This window comes from Carcharodon carcharias, chromosome 28, assembly GCF_017639515.1.
Source record: "Carcharodon carcharias isolate sCarCar2 chromosome 28, sCarCar2.pri, whole genome shotgun sequence".
NCBI lineage: Eukaryota > Metazoa > Chordata > Chondrichthyes > Lamniformes > Lamnidae > Carcharodon > Carcharodon carcharias.
This window is the reverse complement of record NC_054494.1, coordinates 35,464,595-35,480,298: the sequence shown is the minus strand read 5'-3', so window position 1 is coordinate 35,480,298 and position 15,704 is coordinate 35,464,595. Positions and strand designations below refer to the sequence as shown.

The following is a 15,704-nucleotide window of genomic DNA, read 5'->3' as shown; positions in this document are numbered from 1 at the left end:
GCATGCAGTTTATGCCCTGAACAACACAACAGGGATTTATGTTTAATCAGTGTGTGTAATTACACTGCACTGAAAACTTAAAAATAATGACCCTTCAGTTGCACTGTGACTGAATTTATGTTAATACTTCAGCAAACCATTCAAAGTGAATATTTTCTTTATTTGGACCATTTTATATGATAAATGCACAGTTGGAGTCAGGCATCTGGTCCTTTTTACATCAGTTGAAGTCAGCAGTGAGAAGGATCCCAGAATCTGGAAGAGGAAGGGGCTCATATAATGCAGATTTACTAAAGCTCTAGTTGACTAAGATTAGAGGTGCCGGGCGCGGCTCAGTCAGTAGGTTTCTCTTGTTGCCGAGCCAGAAGGTTTGGGTTCAAGTCTCACCCCAGTGACCTGAGCACAACAATTTACATTAACAGTCTCAGCTCAGTACTGAGGAAGAGCCGCACTGAATGAAGTGATGTCTTTCTCTTGGGATGTTAGACTGAGGCCCCGCTTCCCTTCTCCGGTGGATGTAAAAGATCCCACAGCGCTTTTGTTTTTGACGGGGGTTCAGGCAATCTTTCCCATGTTCTGGCCAACCGTTAACCCTCAACTAACATAATTTAAAGCAGATTGTCTGGTCATAATCACATTTATGGGAGCTTGCTGCACGTGAATTGGCTGCTGTGTTTCTGCATTTTAACCCTGCTTTTTGTATTACAACAGTGACTACAATTCATTAGCAGTAAAGCGCTTTGGGACATCTTGAGGTTATGAAAGGCGCTATAGAAATGAAGGCTCTTCTAAGAAAGCTGCTTTCTACGAAGTGCTGTCCCATCTGTGCTCTTGAACATTTGCATTAGACAGCAGGGCCAGAGGCACTGGTTTCCAACTTGCAGTCTGAAAGTGGAAGGGTGACCCTATAAGGAATCGCAGGGCAAATGCCAACTCCTAAACCCATATCTATGAACATCCTTACAACCTCCCATATCCCTGCCCCTGACAGGGTTCGGTCCTAAGGCCAAAGTGTAGGTCTTACCCCCGTAACCTTCCGATACCCTGATATCGAAGTAGCTGCTCAGGACTGAGGTGTTAAAGATGCTGTAAGTGATCTGGTTGTTTGGAGGTGAATCGTCATCAATCGCCTGCATTAAAAAGAAAACAAAATGCACGTGTCAGTGGCTGATGAGGAACACAGGGGAAAATAAAAACTCAGTGCTGCCTTTCTACTGAAGAAGCAGACAACAGCCCAAATTTCGAAGTGCTCAGAGTTCTGATAAAAGGTCATCGATCTGAAACGTGAACTCTGTCTCTCTCTCTCCACAGGTGTTGCCGGACCTGCTGAGTATTGCCAGCATTTTCTATTATCCCCAAATTTCTGTGGTGCTCTTCAGCTACAGAAAGAATTGACGGACAATAAGCTGGCGAAAGGCTAGGAGGACAGGGTTAAACTAAGTTGAAGAGAAGTCTTTGAGGACGGTTGTGTTTAAGGCTGAGGTAATGAGGGAGCAGCAGTACAGTAACTGAAAGAGTCAGTGGGATTTGGCAAAGAGCTATGACTTCACTTGTGGAAAAAATGGTTACTATTCAGGTGTCTTCTCAAGGTAGAGTGAATATAATCTACAGACAGAGCCGAGGTTCCTGTTGTGAAGGATACTTTATCGGTGACTATTGCAAATTAAAAGTACGTTTTAAACTCCACAGGTTATAAAAGTAACCACCATCACACCTCTTCAACCAAAGCCCAAACCCCTGATTCAAACCTGCTTTAGTTTCTTCATCCTGTCTTTGAGGAGTAAGAAAAAAGAATTGCAATTTGAAAAGCTATCGCAAATAAGGCTCAATACATTTTGTAATGCCTCAGAAAGACAAGACTTATCCATCCCATAGTTTCATCGCCTTCAGTTGTGTTCTTGCCTCTTGCTAACTTCAGTTAGACTTTGTTTCATCCTGGGGATCCTCTCCTCTGCTACCTCTTCCTTGCATCTTCTTTCTAATTGATTCCCAGTTGCTCAGGCCCTGCTTTTACTTTGAAGGTAAGAAACTTGCAGTTTTCAACTGTCAACACAGTATCCCCAGCCAAATTTCCTTTACACAGGTATATTGACTTACCTGAATAGATGGAGGAATGGATTAATCAGACTTCTATAATGGGGATAGTCAATATGTTTCAAGATTACACTTCAAAGTTCCCTCAATCTGAAGTAACTAGTTCACAAGGTGGAGTAAGGTCACCTTAATCCAGGTGCAGAACCACAGAGGACTAAATCCTGCCAGGTGTGCTTCCATCAGCCCGGTGTTTGTTACCTAGATTAGCCCTGCCCCGAGGCTGTGCTGTCGGTGTGTAATTAACACATTTATGGTTTAGCAATAAATTACCAAGAGTGGAAATCTTCTTCCGCAGAATCTTTTCCTCACCAGGGTAGCGTTCAAGCAATGAGTGCAGGACTGTAGAGAACAATGCAGTAAACATCATCTCTGTCCTGGATCAATTATCTCCTCTTCCCTACATCAAACATCACCAGTTTCCTCAGCCAAACACAGTCCCTTCCTTTCATCAAATATCCCCTCCCTTCTCCCAATCATGGCACCTCCCAAACTAGATTCTGAAGTATCTGCTTTCCAACAGTTAGGAGCTATAATCTTCAGCCATGTACAGAAAGTAGTTGTGGCAGAAACTCTGCAATTTCAACCCTGAAAATGCTATTGCTCTGCAGAGCTCGTGCTTGTAGAACGAGAGGTGGGGAACCCACGGCCCACGGGCTGGATCCAGCCTGTTGCTCAATTTTATTTGGCCAAGATTTCTAAAAACATAGACCTACGACAGTAGTGCCTTCAAAATAGCATTTATCATCGTTGTTACTAATTTGCTTCGGATAAAAGCATCAGATAAATTACAATAGTAATATTTACCAATGTTATATTCAGATTCAGCCGTCGCATTAAAACAACGGGTGAGTTTCTGTATTTTCTCCAAAAAAAACTACACTAAGTTGATTTCTGTGTGTGTGTGTGTGTGTGTGGCGGGGGGGGGGGGGGGGGGGGGGGGGGGGGGGGGGGGGGGGTGGGTGCGTGCCGGGGGGGGGGGGGTGGGTGGGTGCCGTGACTGATTTTATCTGTGTGTGAATGGTCCGTGGTACGACAAAGTTTCCCCACCCCCGTTGCAGAATCTGGTGCCTTCTGCACCTGGGCCTTGTCAGATGAATGACAAGGATCATTTCCAGTCTCATTATGACCCTAAGGGCAGGTAACAGGAGTTAGAATTGTCTTTCAGCTAAGACTTTCAGCGTTAAAATTATAAGAAGTTGCACTCCCTGTGCATTTAGATGTGGAAGGTTCCTGCAGTGCCCATTACATTTCAAAGTGCCAAAATTATAGAAGACAGAATAGAGTGATTTCAAACTACAGTCAATTACAAGTTAATTGATTTTGCCTAGAAAGTTCTGACCTTGAGCCTGAAATTTCTAAATAGCTGACATCTTGCAACTTCTCCTCATCTACAGAAATTAATCTGTCATTGACCCCAGGGTATTTCCAGCAATTAGACTTTGTAACCTTAAAGGATCAGACCCTCTTAAACACAGGTCCAACTCTCAGAAGAATTACACCGTGTACAGAGTAGAGTTTCATGCACTTGCTAGGAACAATGCCCAGGGAATTCTGCTAGATAGCAAATTACAACAGGACCGTAAGCTGTGGAAAAGAGGCAGACGACTTATCTCCCCTTAATAATATAAAAGCTAAAAACTGCGGATGCTGGAAATCCGAAACAATAACAGAAACAGAAATACCTGGAAAAACTCAGCAGGTCTGGCAGCATCGGTGGAGAAGAGCACAGTTGACATTTCGAGTCCTCATGACCCTTCAACAGAACTGAGTAAAAATAGGAAAGGGGTGAAATATAAGCTAGTTTTGGGGGGGGGGGGGGTGGGATTTGTTGGGACAAGCAGCCAGTAATAGGTGGAGATAACCAAAAGCTGTCACAGACAAAAGAACAAAGAGGTGTTGAAAGTGGTGATATTATCTAAAGGAATGTGCTAATTAAGAGTAGAAGGCAGGAAAAAATCTGGAAAAGATTTTTCTTTTCCCAACTATTTCCATTATTTTTACATGTATTTCCACCCATTATTTATCTCTACCTTTTAGTATTCCCCCACCCCCACTAGGGCTATCTGTACCTTATCTGTCCTGCCTTCTACTCTTAATTAGCACATTACTTTAGATAATATCACCACCTTCAACACCTCTTTGTTCTTTTGTCTGCGACAGCTTTTGGTTATCTCCACCAACACTGGCTGCTTGTCCCAACAACGCACCCCCCCCTCCCTTAGACCAGCTTACATTTCACCCCTTTCCTATTTTTACTTAGTTCTGTTGAAGGGTCATGAGGACTCGAAACGTCAACTGTGCTCTTCTCCACCGATGCTGCCAGACCTGCTGAGTTTTTCCAGGTATTTCAGTTTTTGTTTTTGTCACTTATCTCCCCTTCCCAAGTTAGCTGAGCTATCTGCTTGTCACTCTTTCCAACCTCAACCGCCTGTGGCGATGTCCATGGTGAGTCTCGGGATATTGTGTTTTATGACAGGGAAGCGTGATCATAGTGTGACAGGGAATCTGTTATGGGAAAAATATATAATTCAAATAGCTGATGTATGCTTTATGAATGACTTTTAAAATAGTTCAGTTATAGGCCATATGTATGCATATACAATCATCAGCCATGAGGCATCTGGAGAAGTTAAGTTCTGTTACCATATGAGATGCTTTCAGGTATGGGATAAATTATATGGGATATCTTTTACTATATGGGATACTGTGATTTTTACTGATATTTTTAGGATTGACTGCATGGATTCCATTCACTATCTTCACCATGAGATAGATGATTCAGGAAAATTAAATTTCTGCCAGATCGGTAAAGTTGTAATCTATGTTCTTCGCAGGATAATGTAGCACAGAGACCATTCAGCCCACTAAGCTTGCAGTAGCTCTGTCCAATTATCCCCACTCTACTGCTCTTTCCTCATAGCCCATTCAGGTATCCCTGCAATTCCCTTTTGAAAGTAATCAGGAAGCTGTTTCCTACATCCTCTCAGATCGTACTTTCTAGTTCAGAGCAACTCGGTGCACAAATGAAATTCTCATCAGCATTCAGTGTTACCTGGTTAACATTTCCTCTTTTCCTCTAGCTGGCACTTATAACAATGGGTCACAGGGAATAGGGTCCTTTATTACTTTAAATAGTTCGCACTTCTGTAAGGCCTTCACACAGAGGCCCCAAGGTGGCAAATAATCTCATTTTACCTCCTCCGAATTGTATATGGGCTGCAAATTAGAATTGGTGCCAGGTTCACAATGTTACTCAATTCAAAAGCCAATTAAAGAGACTCGTGAATTTAGCTGACACACCTCTTGCCTCCGTCCAAGTCACACAAGACGTGGAGAGAGACTGTGACCACGGGCTCTAAAACATAAATATCTTGTCTCCTTTGCCAATCACAAAGCGTGACCAACCTTAAATCATGCAATGCCTCGCCTCACTCAACCCAAGAACTTTTCACTTTCTTCTTGATTCCCATGTGAATCCAACAGATCTATTCCTGCCTTTAATGAAACTGAGGGTCGAACTTCTGCCCCTCAGTGGGAGGAAGACCTGTGCTTGAGAAGTGCCAGCTGCTCTGATTGGTCAGCAGCTCGAGCAGTCCCAGTAGTGCCAGAACTCGGCAGTAGGCGTCGTTGGGAATGCAAACTGTCTCACAGAGACTGGAGGTCGACACTGGGCCGAGGAAAGCCCTGGGCTTTTAGAACAGGAAGGGGTAGGACACACCCTAGGGTGGGGGTGGTGGGTTTTGGAGGTCAAGCTGGGAGGCACAAGGAGGGGAGGGGGGGGTGTAACATCCTGAGGGGGTGCAGAGGGCACCACTCCCCCCTCCCACCTTCACTCCAAATGGTGTGCATCTCTTCCTTCCCACCTTTTCACCATCTTGGTTTAACAAATGGCTTTCCCACTGCCCAGTGGAGGCAAATTGTGGGCCTTAAGTTGGTAATAATCAGCCACCTAACACCCACAATAGGCCAAAAGGTGGGCGGGCTAATGAGCACGTTACCGACCCGCTGTGTTATAGGGGGTGGGTGGGGAAGGCAGCAGTCTAGCAACTCGACATATTTTACATGACAAAAACACACCTGGCAGCAGAGTATGAAATCCAGCCCATTAACTCTGGTTCTCTCTCCACAGATGTGGCCGCGCCTGATTGTTTGCCACTTAACAATCTGATTGTCTGCCACCTGATCGTCTGCCCTATGAATTGCTTCTTGGGTCGAAGGCAGGAGGGACAAATAGTCTTCCCTGTGCTCAGATCCCACCACCTTGTACATTCGTTCCCTCCATCACCGACCGCAAGATGCAATGCAGGAATTTGCCAAGGCTCCCTTGACAGCAGATTCCAAATCTGTGACCTCTACCGCCTGAAAGGACATGGGAACACCACCGCCTGCAAGTTCCCCCTCCAAATCGCACGCCACCCTGACTTGGAACCATATTGTCGCCATTCCCTCAGCATCTGGAATTCCCTCCCGAGCAGCCCTGTGGGTGTATCAACAGCAGGTACACTGCAGTGGTTCAGGGCCGCAGCTCCCCACCAGCTTCTCAATGGCGATTAGCGATGGGCAATAGATGCTGGCCTTGTCCCATCAGATCCCATCAAAGAATAAAAAAGGTCAGATGTGATCGAACTGAAAAGGATAGAACAGGGCTTGGGAAGGGCTGAATGTCCTCCTCCTGTTCCTTAGGTGGTAAATATTATTGATATGTGGATGCTGTTGTAACATGCATGGCCCTTCGTTGTGGGTTCTGTGCTTGGCAAACAAAGACAAGGGTTTGCCAAATGATGCTTCTGAAGAGACAATGCCCCTTTCAGCTGAAATTTCCTCTCTTAAGCATCCCATCAGCTTCACAGGTCACATCATATATTTAAAAAGTGCTTTTGAAGTAACACATAATAGTTCCACCTGCTCCCTCTATGCCTTTAATAAATTAAACTGCCATGCAATCCAACACATTGTCAATTACATTAACATCACAATCGTGTCTTAATCAGATACAATGACCAAAATGACAACAGATTTGGGGAAAGCTGACAGTGCAGTAAATAGCTTTTTTAAAAAAAAACAAGTAATTAAGTCTCAGTCAGTCTAGTTTTATCTGAGAAAAATCACAGATAAAGGCGGAGGCTTGTAATTGAAGAACTCCCAGGCTGTGTGTCGATGCCCATGGTCGCGCAGCCACATAACGCTGCTCACCCTTCCTTTCAACCGAGCGGCTGCAAAAGCTTCAAAATGCAGCGACAGGAACAAACCTACAGAAATTGCTCAGCAAGTCAGGCATGGCAGCTGTGGAGAGAAGTGACGAGTTGATTATTTCGACCAAACCCGTGAACCCAGGACAAAGGCGGGCGCAATCCCAAGACTTGGGGTTAGGCTCATTCAGGAGAGAATTCAGGAAGCGCTAACTCACAGAAAAGGGAGCGGAAAATGTGGAACTCTCTCCCCATAAAAGCTGCGGATGCTGGGGTCTAATTGATAGATTTTTGTTAGCTAACGGTATCAAGGGATGTGGAGCGTAAATGGATTTGAGGTTCAAGCCAGCCAGTGTCCAATGGAAAGATGGGGCAGGTTCAAGAGGCTGAACAGTCCACTCCTGTTACTAAGTTCCTGATAATCTCAAATTCTCGTGCCAGTTTCAAGCAATCTCATCCATTGCCACTAGGCACGGTGTTGAGTTGATTGTTCCAAATTTGACCGAACGCTCTGGACCAATGCCAGAAAACCTTGACTGAGGATTGGGTTGAAAGAAAACTTGTACTCAAAAGCCACCAAGCAGAAATCACAAAATGAGCAAATCAAATTTTCCCAGAATCATAGAATTGCTACAGTGCAGGAGGTGGCCATTCAGCCCATCATGTCTGTACCAGCTCTCCAAAGGAGCATTATGATTCAGTGCCATTCTCCTGCCTTTTCCCTGTAACCCTGCACATTGTTTCTATGTAAGTAATCATCCAACGCCCTCTTGAATGCCTCGATTGAACCTGCCTCCACCACACTTCCAGGCAGTGCACTCCAGACCCGAACCACTTGCTGTGTGAAAAAGATTTTTCTCACATCGCATTTGCTTCTTTTGCAAATCACTTTAAATCTGTGCCCTCTCGTTCTCGATCCTTCAACGAGTGGGAACAGTTTCTCCCTATTTACACTGTCCAGCCCCCTCACGATTTTGAACACCTCTGTCAAATCTCCTCTTAGCCTTCTCCTCTCCAAGGAGAACAGTCCCAAACTCGCAGATATCATAACTGAAGTTTCTCATCCCTGGAACCACTTCTGCACTCTCTCCAATGCATTCACATCCTTCTTGTAATATAGTGCCCAGAACTACACACAATACTCCAGCTGAGGTCTAACTACTGTCTTATATAAATTCAGCATAACCTCCCTGCTCTCACACACTATGTCCCTATTAATGAAGCCTAGAATACCGTATGCTTTAGAAACAGCTCTCTCTACCTGTCCTGCCACCTTTAATGACTTATGTACATATACACCCAGGTCACTCTGCTCCTGCACACCCATTAGAGTTGAACCCCTTATTTCATATTGTCTCCCTGTTGTAAGAGTGGCCGAGTTGCTACTATTGATGATAAGAGTTGATCAGCAGACGCTTCTTGGGTGGAAACACAGGGCAGGATTTATACCCCGTTGGGCGGGTGTGGTGGGTGGGCCTGGAAGTGGCTGCGAAACCTGTAATCGGGTCCCGACAAATTCTGCCTATAATTCTACCATATACTCAGCAGCAACTACACGTGTGCTTTCAACTCCAACTCTATCTCTACACTGACACTGAGATAGCCTGAGCTACTCTCCCATTGGTTACTACAGATCATGTGATCTTTCCTAACAAGTATTATTCTTAAAGGTACATTACACACTAAATAAAACCATAATTACTACGCTCTCCATGTTCTTCCTGCCAGAATGAACTTCTCTGCATTAAATTTCATTTGCTACCTGCCTGTCCACACCACCCACTTGTCTATGTCCTTTTGAAGTTCTATACTGTCTTCCTCACAGTTTAAACTGCTTCCAAGTTTTGTATCATTTGCAAACTGTGAAATTGTTCTAGATCATTAATATATATCAGGAAAAGCAAGGGTCCCAATACTGACCCCTGGGGAACTCCACTACAAACCTTCATCCAGTCTGAAAAATATCCATTAACCATTACTCACTGTTTCCTATTACTCAGCCAATTTTGTATCCACGTTGCTACTGTCCCTTTTATTCCATGAGCCATAACTTTTCTCACAAGTCTGTTGTGTATCAAATACCTTTTGAAAGTCCATGTATGCATCATCAACAGCTTCACCTTCATCAACGCTCTCTGTTGCCTCTTCAAAAAAACTCCAACAAATAAGTTAAACATGATTTTCCCTTAATAAGTCCACATTGGCTTTGGCTAACCAACCTACATTTTTCCATGTGACTATTAATTCTATCCCAAATAATTGTTTCTAGAATCTTGCCCACCACTGAAATCAAACTGACTGGTCTGTAATTGCTGGGCTTATCCTTACAACCTTTTTTGAACAAGGGGGTAATGTTTGCAGTTCTCCAGCCCTCTGGCACCTCCCCTGAGTTGAAGGGAAGACTGAAAGATTATGGCCAGGGCCCCTGCAATTTCCACTCTCACTTCCTTCAATATCCTTGGATGTATCTCGTCCGGTCCAGGAGCCTTGTCAACTTTAAATACCGACAGTTTATCCAATAACTCCTCACCAATTCGGACTCTTTCTAGTGACAGAGTTTAATTCTCCGTCACCATGGCCTGGTTAGCATCTGCTTCCTGGGTTAACACTAGTTCAGTCTGCTCCCTTTCTTACCCAAGTCATCTGTGCCCTGCCACACCAAATATCACCCCATCCCACCTCCATGTGAAAATACAAAAGCTGCCAGAACTGCTGAGTATCCCTAGCATTATCTGTTTATATTCCATATTAATAATCATCAGCAAATTGATAAAGACTTGGCAGATAATACAGTGGAAGCATTTCTACGTAAGCAGTTGTTTGGTCTTTGAATCTTGCTGAAAAGAGAGACATGTTGCTGAAACTTTTGGTCTTGCGCAAATGCAAGAGTGTCAATTTTCAAATAATCACAACAATTTATACTACAGAATTCCTGCACAGAGAGATGTATTGTTGGAGGCGCTGCCTCTCTGGAGAGATATTAAACCGAGGTCTCTCTCAGGTGGATGGTAAAAAAATCCCATGGTGCTATTTTAAAGAGGAGCAGGAGCATTCTCCCTGGTGTCCCAGTCAATCAACATCACAAAACAGATTACTTGGTCATCATCATGTTGTCTGTGGGAACTTGCCTGCTGCATTTCCAATATTACAACAGTGACTACACTTCAAAAAGTAATGCACTGGTTGTAAAGCACTTAGGGATGTCCTGATGTTGTGTAAAATGCTATACAAAATAACATCTTTTTTGAATTAATTCCAACCAAGCCTTCGTTAGCTGTTGACAGAAATAATATATTGCACCCAGAGTGTAATGTCATTATGCATTACACAATTTAACTTCTGTGGGAGAACAGAATCCAAAACTGAAGCAGGGAAAACTTGGCCAATCAAACTGAACTACTGTGTGAAAAAGGTGCTGAAAGTAATTGATCACAGTGAATGGGATTTATTTAAAAATTATTAATTAAGGGACAAGTGTGATACAATGAGACACAAGCCAGGCACAATAATTGTAAGTATACTGCACTTAAAAGAAGCTATTGTATTCATTCAAAGACATACCTTCACAAAACACTGCTGGTCTTTCGAAACAAAGTCCTAGAAGCGATGCCGACTGACATCAGCAAAACATATTTAAAGATTTGAAGATCTCCCTGCCTTCTATTTTAAGTGAGGCATCAACCAATTCAATACAACACCCATGTTAAAACACTGTGAATGTATATTTGTGTGTGTGTGTGTGTGTGTGTGTGTGTGTGCGCGCATTTGTTCACGTAGCTGCATATGTGTGCGTGTTCATGTGCTCAGGTACACGTGCTCATGTTCATGCGTTTGTGTGTGTGTGTCCCTGTGTGTATGTCCGCATTTGTGGGTCCGCATTCGTGTCCATGTGTGTGTGTAAGAACGTGGACCAATGTCAGCATCACCATGTGGTTCCTATCCTATCCCTACTATTCTGTACAAAACTGTTTCACTTACTCGAACTCTGACCACTTGCACTGGAGCAGCCTCATTCTCTCGAATCGTTCCCAGATAGGTTTCCTTCTGAAAGGTGGGCACATTGTCATTAATGTCCAACACATTAATGCGCAAACGTCCTGTAGTTTCCTCACCGCCGCCATCCTTAGCTATAACGGTTAAAGTGTATCGTCGAGTTGCCTCAAAGTCTAATCTCCTGATTAGCGTGACCATGCCAGTATCCTTGTCAATAGCAAACCTGCCAGAGGACAAAGGAAGTTAATGCAACAAAGCACAAAATACATGAAAAATAACAAGAGGGTTGCACCTCATTGGAATATAGTTTTAATTAACAATCTTATTCATTGTTTGTAGCTCATGTGTAATATAAATACAAGTCATGCGGTCAATAAACAGAGTAACAAAGCAGGACATTACCCTCTCTTCCCCCAAAAATAATATTTCACATAAATGTAAACTGTAGATGGATAAACAAATTTAGTTTGTCTCATTTTAATTATCATATCCTTAAAATTACAGTGCAATATTAGCATACAAATACCGAATGCTGGTGCATTAAGCTATTTTACCAGCTATTTAAAATAACATCTGCCTTTAAAATGAGAAAGTTATTTCTTACAAATGCACAAAGCATTTTAATGCTAATATTCACAATATCCTATTTCAGGGCCCAACTCTGTGTATCTGTAGTCAGAAGAGCATGGAATGAGTAAATTCCACAGATCCACTTGGCAATGTGTTACGAAATATCACAAGTTAAGTTTCAATAAAGAGATCCATTCTGAATATACATTCAGTTGAAATAAAGACTAATTTTCACACATAACCTAATGCCTCGCCTGTTAACAAGAGTAGAAGGTACATCACATGGAGTTTTACAAGATAGTGTGTGGATCATGCGCTACATCTTGGAAGGCATAGAGGAACGGAATACCATAACTAACTGGTGGACCAGTTACGTGATGAGAGTGGCAAGATCTAAAAGGAGATACATGGACGACATTGAAGAGATGCCAACTTGGCGACTCCAGTTTAAAAACCCAGGCTCTCTGACTTTTTCCAGAGATATCCAAAACATGGAAATCTCCACACTTAAGGACTTGAAGGTTAGGATTTCCTAGACATTGAATTACACAGAAGGTATAGAACAGAAACAGGATATTTGACTCAACCGGGCCATTCTGGAGCTTATATTTCACATGAGACTCCTCCTATCCCTCTATAACCTTATCAGTATAAACCTTGATTCCTTTCACTCTCATGTGTTTATCTTGCTTCATTTGAAATGCATCCATACAATTCCCCCCAACCACTCCCAAATAGCAAGTTTCACATTCTAACCACTCTCTGGGTAAAGAAGTTTCTTATTGGATTTATCAGTGACCAATTTACAATTCTAGCTGCTGTTTTTAGTGTATCCCACTGCTGGAAACATTTTCTCCACTTTACTGAAGGCCTGCATAATGCTGAAGATCTCTAGCAGGCCACCCTTCAAGCCTTTCTTTTGCAAAGAAAAAGCCTTTCTAGATTTTGTGGAGCCTCAGTTTTGATAACATTCTTGTAAATCCTTCCCCAGTGCCTCGATAAAACGGAGACCGGGACCGCTGACATTAGTCTGAGTGAGGTCTAACCAAGATTCGATACAGATTTAACGCAGCCTGTCTGCTTATCAATTCTAGCCCTCTGGAAATTACCCCCACTGCTTTATTTGTTTTTATTATGGCCCTACTAACCTCACTATTTCTTATCAAGCTACAAACCATGGGAGAATAGCAATCCTAAGTTTATGAATAGTCTTCACGCCAACATGCTAAGCTACGTTTTGGTTTCAGGCTGGGAAGGAGTCCTGCACCAATCATGTCTTTAACTTTAGAAATGAAACCTCCACAGAATAAAGACAAGCAAATTATGCCTGTTAGTCCACTGCACATCAAGCAGGCATGCAATGTATGATTGCTACATTCTCTATGGCTGAATATCAAAAGAACCTTTTGCTGCAACTGAATCAGATGCCAAGGGTTTAATTGATTTCTTCATTTCACTAACTCCCTTTGGTCCTGGGAACATGCTTTGTAAACCTCTGGACTGTGAAATCAAGGTGAAAAAAAAACAATTATTTACTTGTGATTCCCATTCCTAAAAATTAATATTCTAGAGCTAATTATTAACAGGGACGTGAGTGGTTATTTCAATAAAGCAAATTTAAAAACTACATTTCTATGGTTGAAGAAAGGCAGCCAATCATTAACAGCTGATTAATCTTTCATGAGATCACACCATGTTAATGATATGCAATATACATATTTACATTATGTAAATTCCAACACACAGGAAAATTTGATGACAAAAGCGCCATGTGGGGCATTCTTAAGACTGTCAAGTGGGAAATGGATAGGCTGCCTATTTAAAATATTAACTGGAACACAACCAATATTGAACTGAATGAAGTGCAGGGGTAATATGAATTTGTGATGAAGCTTAGAATGATGATCATATTAAATAAACCCTGAAATCCTGCATAAAACCGGTCTCTCGCTCTCAGATACAAACCATTTTTTAAAAAAATAGTTAATCCTTTAGGCTCGTCGTCGGGATTTGAATTGTATTTATTGTAGGATACTCTTAACAGTGTAACAAACAGGAGAAAAATAGGTAGCTGGTGACAGTTACAAGGCAATAATTCAGTTGAGTGGCTTGCAAAGAGTCATAAAAGCACAGCTTGAGCGGTTTATGACCATAGAGATTCCAGGATTGAATTATTTCCTTAAATTTCACTGCCAGGTTCCCACTGTAGTCAGTTTAAAACACTTTTCTAAACTCAACTGTTAGATGGAAGGACAGGGATTGTAGTGGCTGCCATGTCGGTGACAGGACGATAAAGGGAGTGATGAAGGGAATACAAGTTCTCAATTACCAAGGAAAGGATTTAAAAGATTTTTGACACATTACAGCAACACCAATAATATTAGCACAACCAGTTAACATTTCATCAAGTTTTTATCAACACAACATGGACAACGATTTTGCTATGAAACCATAATTATTCTGTCTTTTCGAAAAAAAGATATGCATTGACTTGTTAATTCGTTTGCTAAGTGTTTTATTCAACTAAAATTCCAAACCAAAATAAGGTTAGCTGATGATAGGGTCCCCCTTGTTCTCACTTTTCACCCCACCAGCCCCCGCACTCAAAAGATCATCCTCCATCATTTCCGCCAACTCCAGCATGATGCCAGCACCGAACACATCTTCCTGTCACCCGCTGTTGGCATACCGTAGGGACCGTTCCCTCCAGGACACCCTGGTCCACTCCTCCCTCATCCCCAAATCCCCAATACCTCATCCCCTTCCCATGCAATCACAGGAGGTGCAACACCTGCCCCTTTATCTCCTCCCTCCTCACCGTCCAAGGGCCCAAACACTCCTTTCAGGTGAAGCAGTGCTTCACTTACACCTCCTTCAATTTGGTCTACAGTACTCACTGCTCCCAATGCGGTCTCCTCTACACTGGGGAGACCAAAGGCAGACTTGGTGACCACTTTGTGGAACACCTTCAGTATGTCTGCAAGTATGACCCAGACCTTCCTATCATTTGCCATTTCAACAATCCACCCTGCTCTCATGCCCACGTGTCCGTCCTTGGCTTGCTGCATTGTTCCAGTGAAGCTCAACGCAAACTGGAGGAACAGCACCTCATCTTCCGACTAGGCACTTTACAGCCTTCCGGACTGAATAGTGAGTTCAACAACTTCAGACCATGAACTGTCTCCTCTATCTTCACTCCTTTTTAATCCCTTTTTAAAATTTATTTTTATTTTTTATCCATCTTTTCATTTTTATTCATTCAGTCATTGTTTTATCCCCTTTTCCATCCTTCTTCCCCAACCACCATCCCCTCCCCTCCACCCCACCCTCAATAGGACCATCTGTTACTTGTTCCATGTTGTTCTTTCACAGAGTGCTTACCCTTGTTCTGCTATTATCACATTCTGCTTTCTTACCTTTATGCCACTATCAGCACATTCTTTAGCTCTTACCACTACCATTAACAGTCTCTGTGTCTTTTTGTCCATGACATCTTTGTCAATCTCTCCTTCGCCCCCACCTATCACTGGCCTTCTATCCAGCTTCACTTGCTCCACTCCCCCTCAAACAATATAAATTCCATCACAGTTCTCTCTCTCTTTGGCTCTGAAGAAGGGTCATGCGGACTCGAAACGTTAACTCTGTCGCTCTCTCTCCAAAGATGCTGTCAGACCTGCTGAGTTTTTCCAGCAGTTTCTGTTTTTATTTCAGATTTATGACATCTGCAGTATTTTGCCTTTATTTTAGTGTTTAATTCACTGCTGCTTCTCTTCCAGGAATGCCTACCTTGAAGAAGTACTGCTCTTCTCTCTGACAGGATTTCCATTTGTCTCTTTCACCCTGTTCAGCTTCATTGCT

General features: G+C 42.8%; 1 protein-coding gene across 1 annotated transcript in view; it reads right to left on the bottom strand.

Annotated features, from left to right (window-relative positions):
• Positions 1-15,704, bottom strand: part of cdh23 (cadherin-related 23) — a 704,187-nt gene that overhangs the window by 305,721 nt on the left and 382,762 nt on the right. Inside the window, exons 14-15 of the mRNA XM_041176120.1 lie at positions 11,262-11,499; positions 1,025-1,130 (exon numbers count right to left, since the gene is read on the bottom strand). Coding sequence (XP_041032054.1) covers positions 1,025-1,130; positions 11,262-11,499 — 344 coding nt within the window. The remainder of the gene's footprint in view (positions 1-1,024; positions 1,131-11,261; positions 11,500-15,704) is intronic.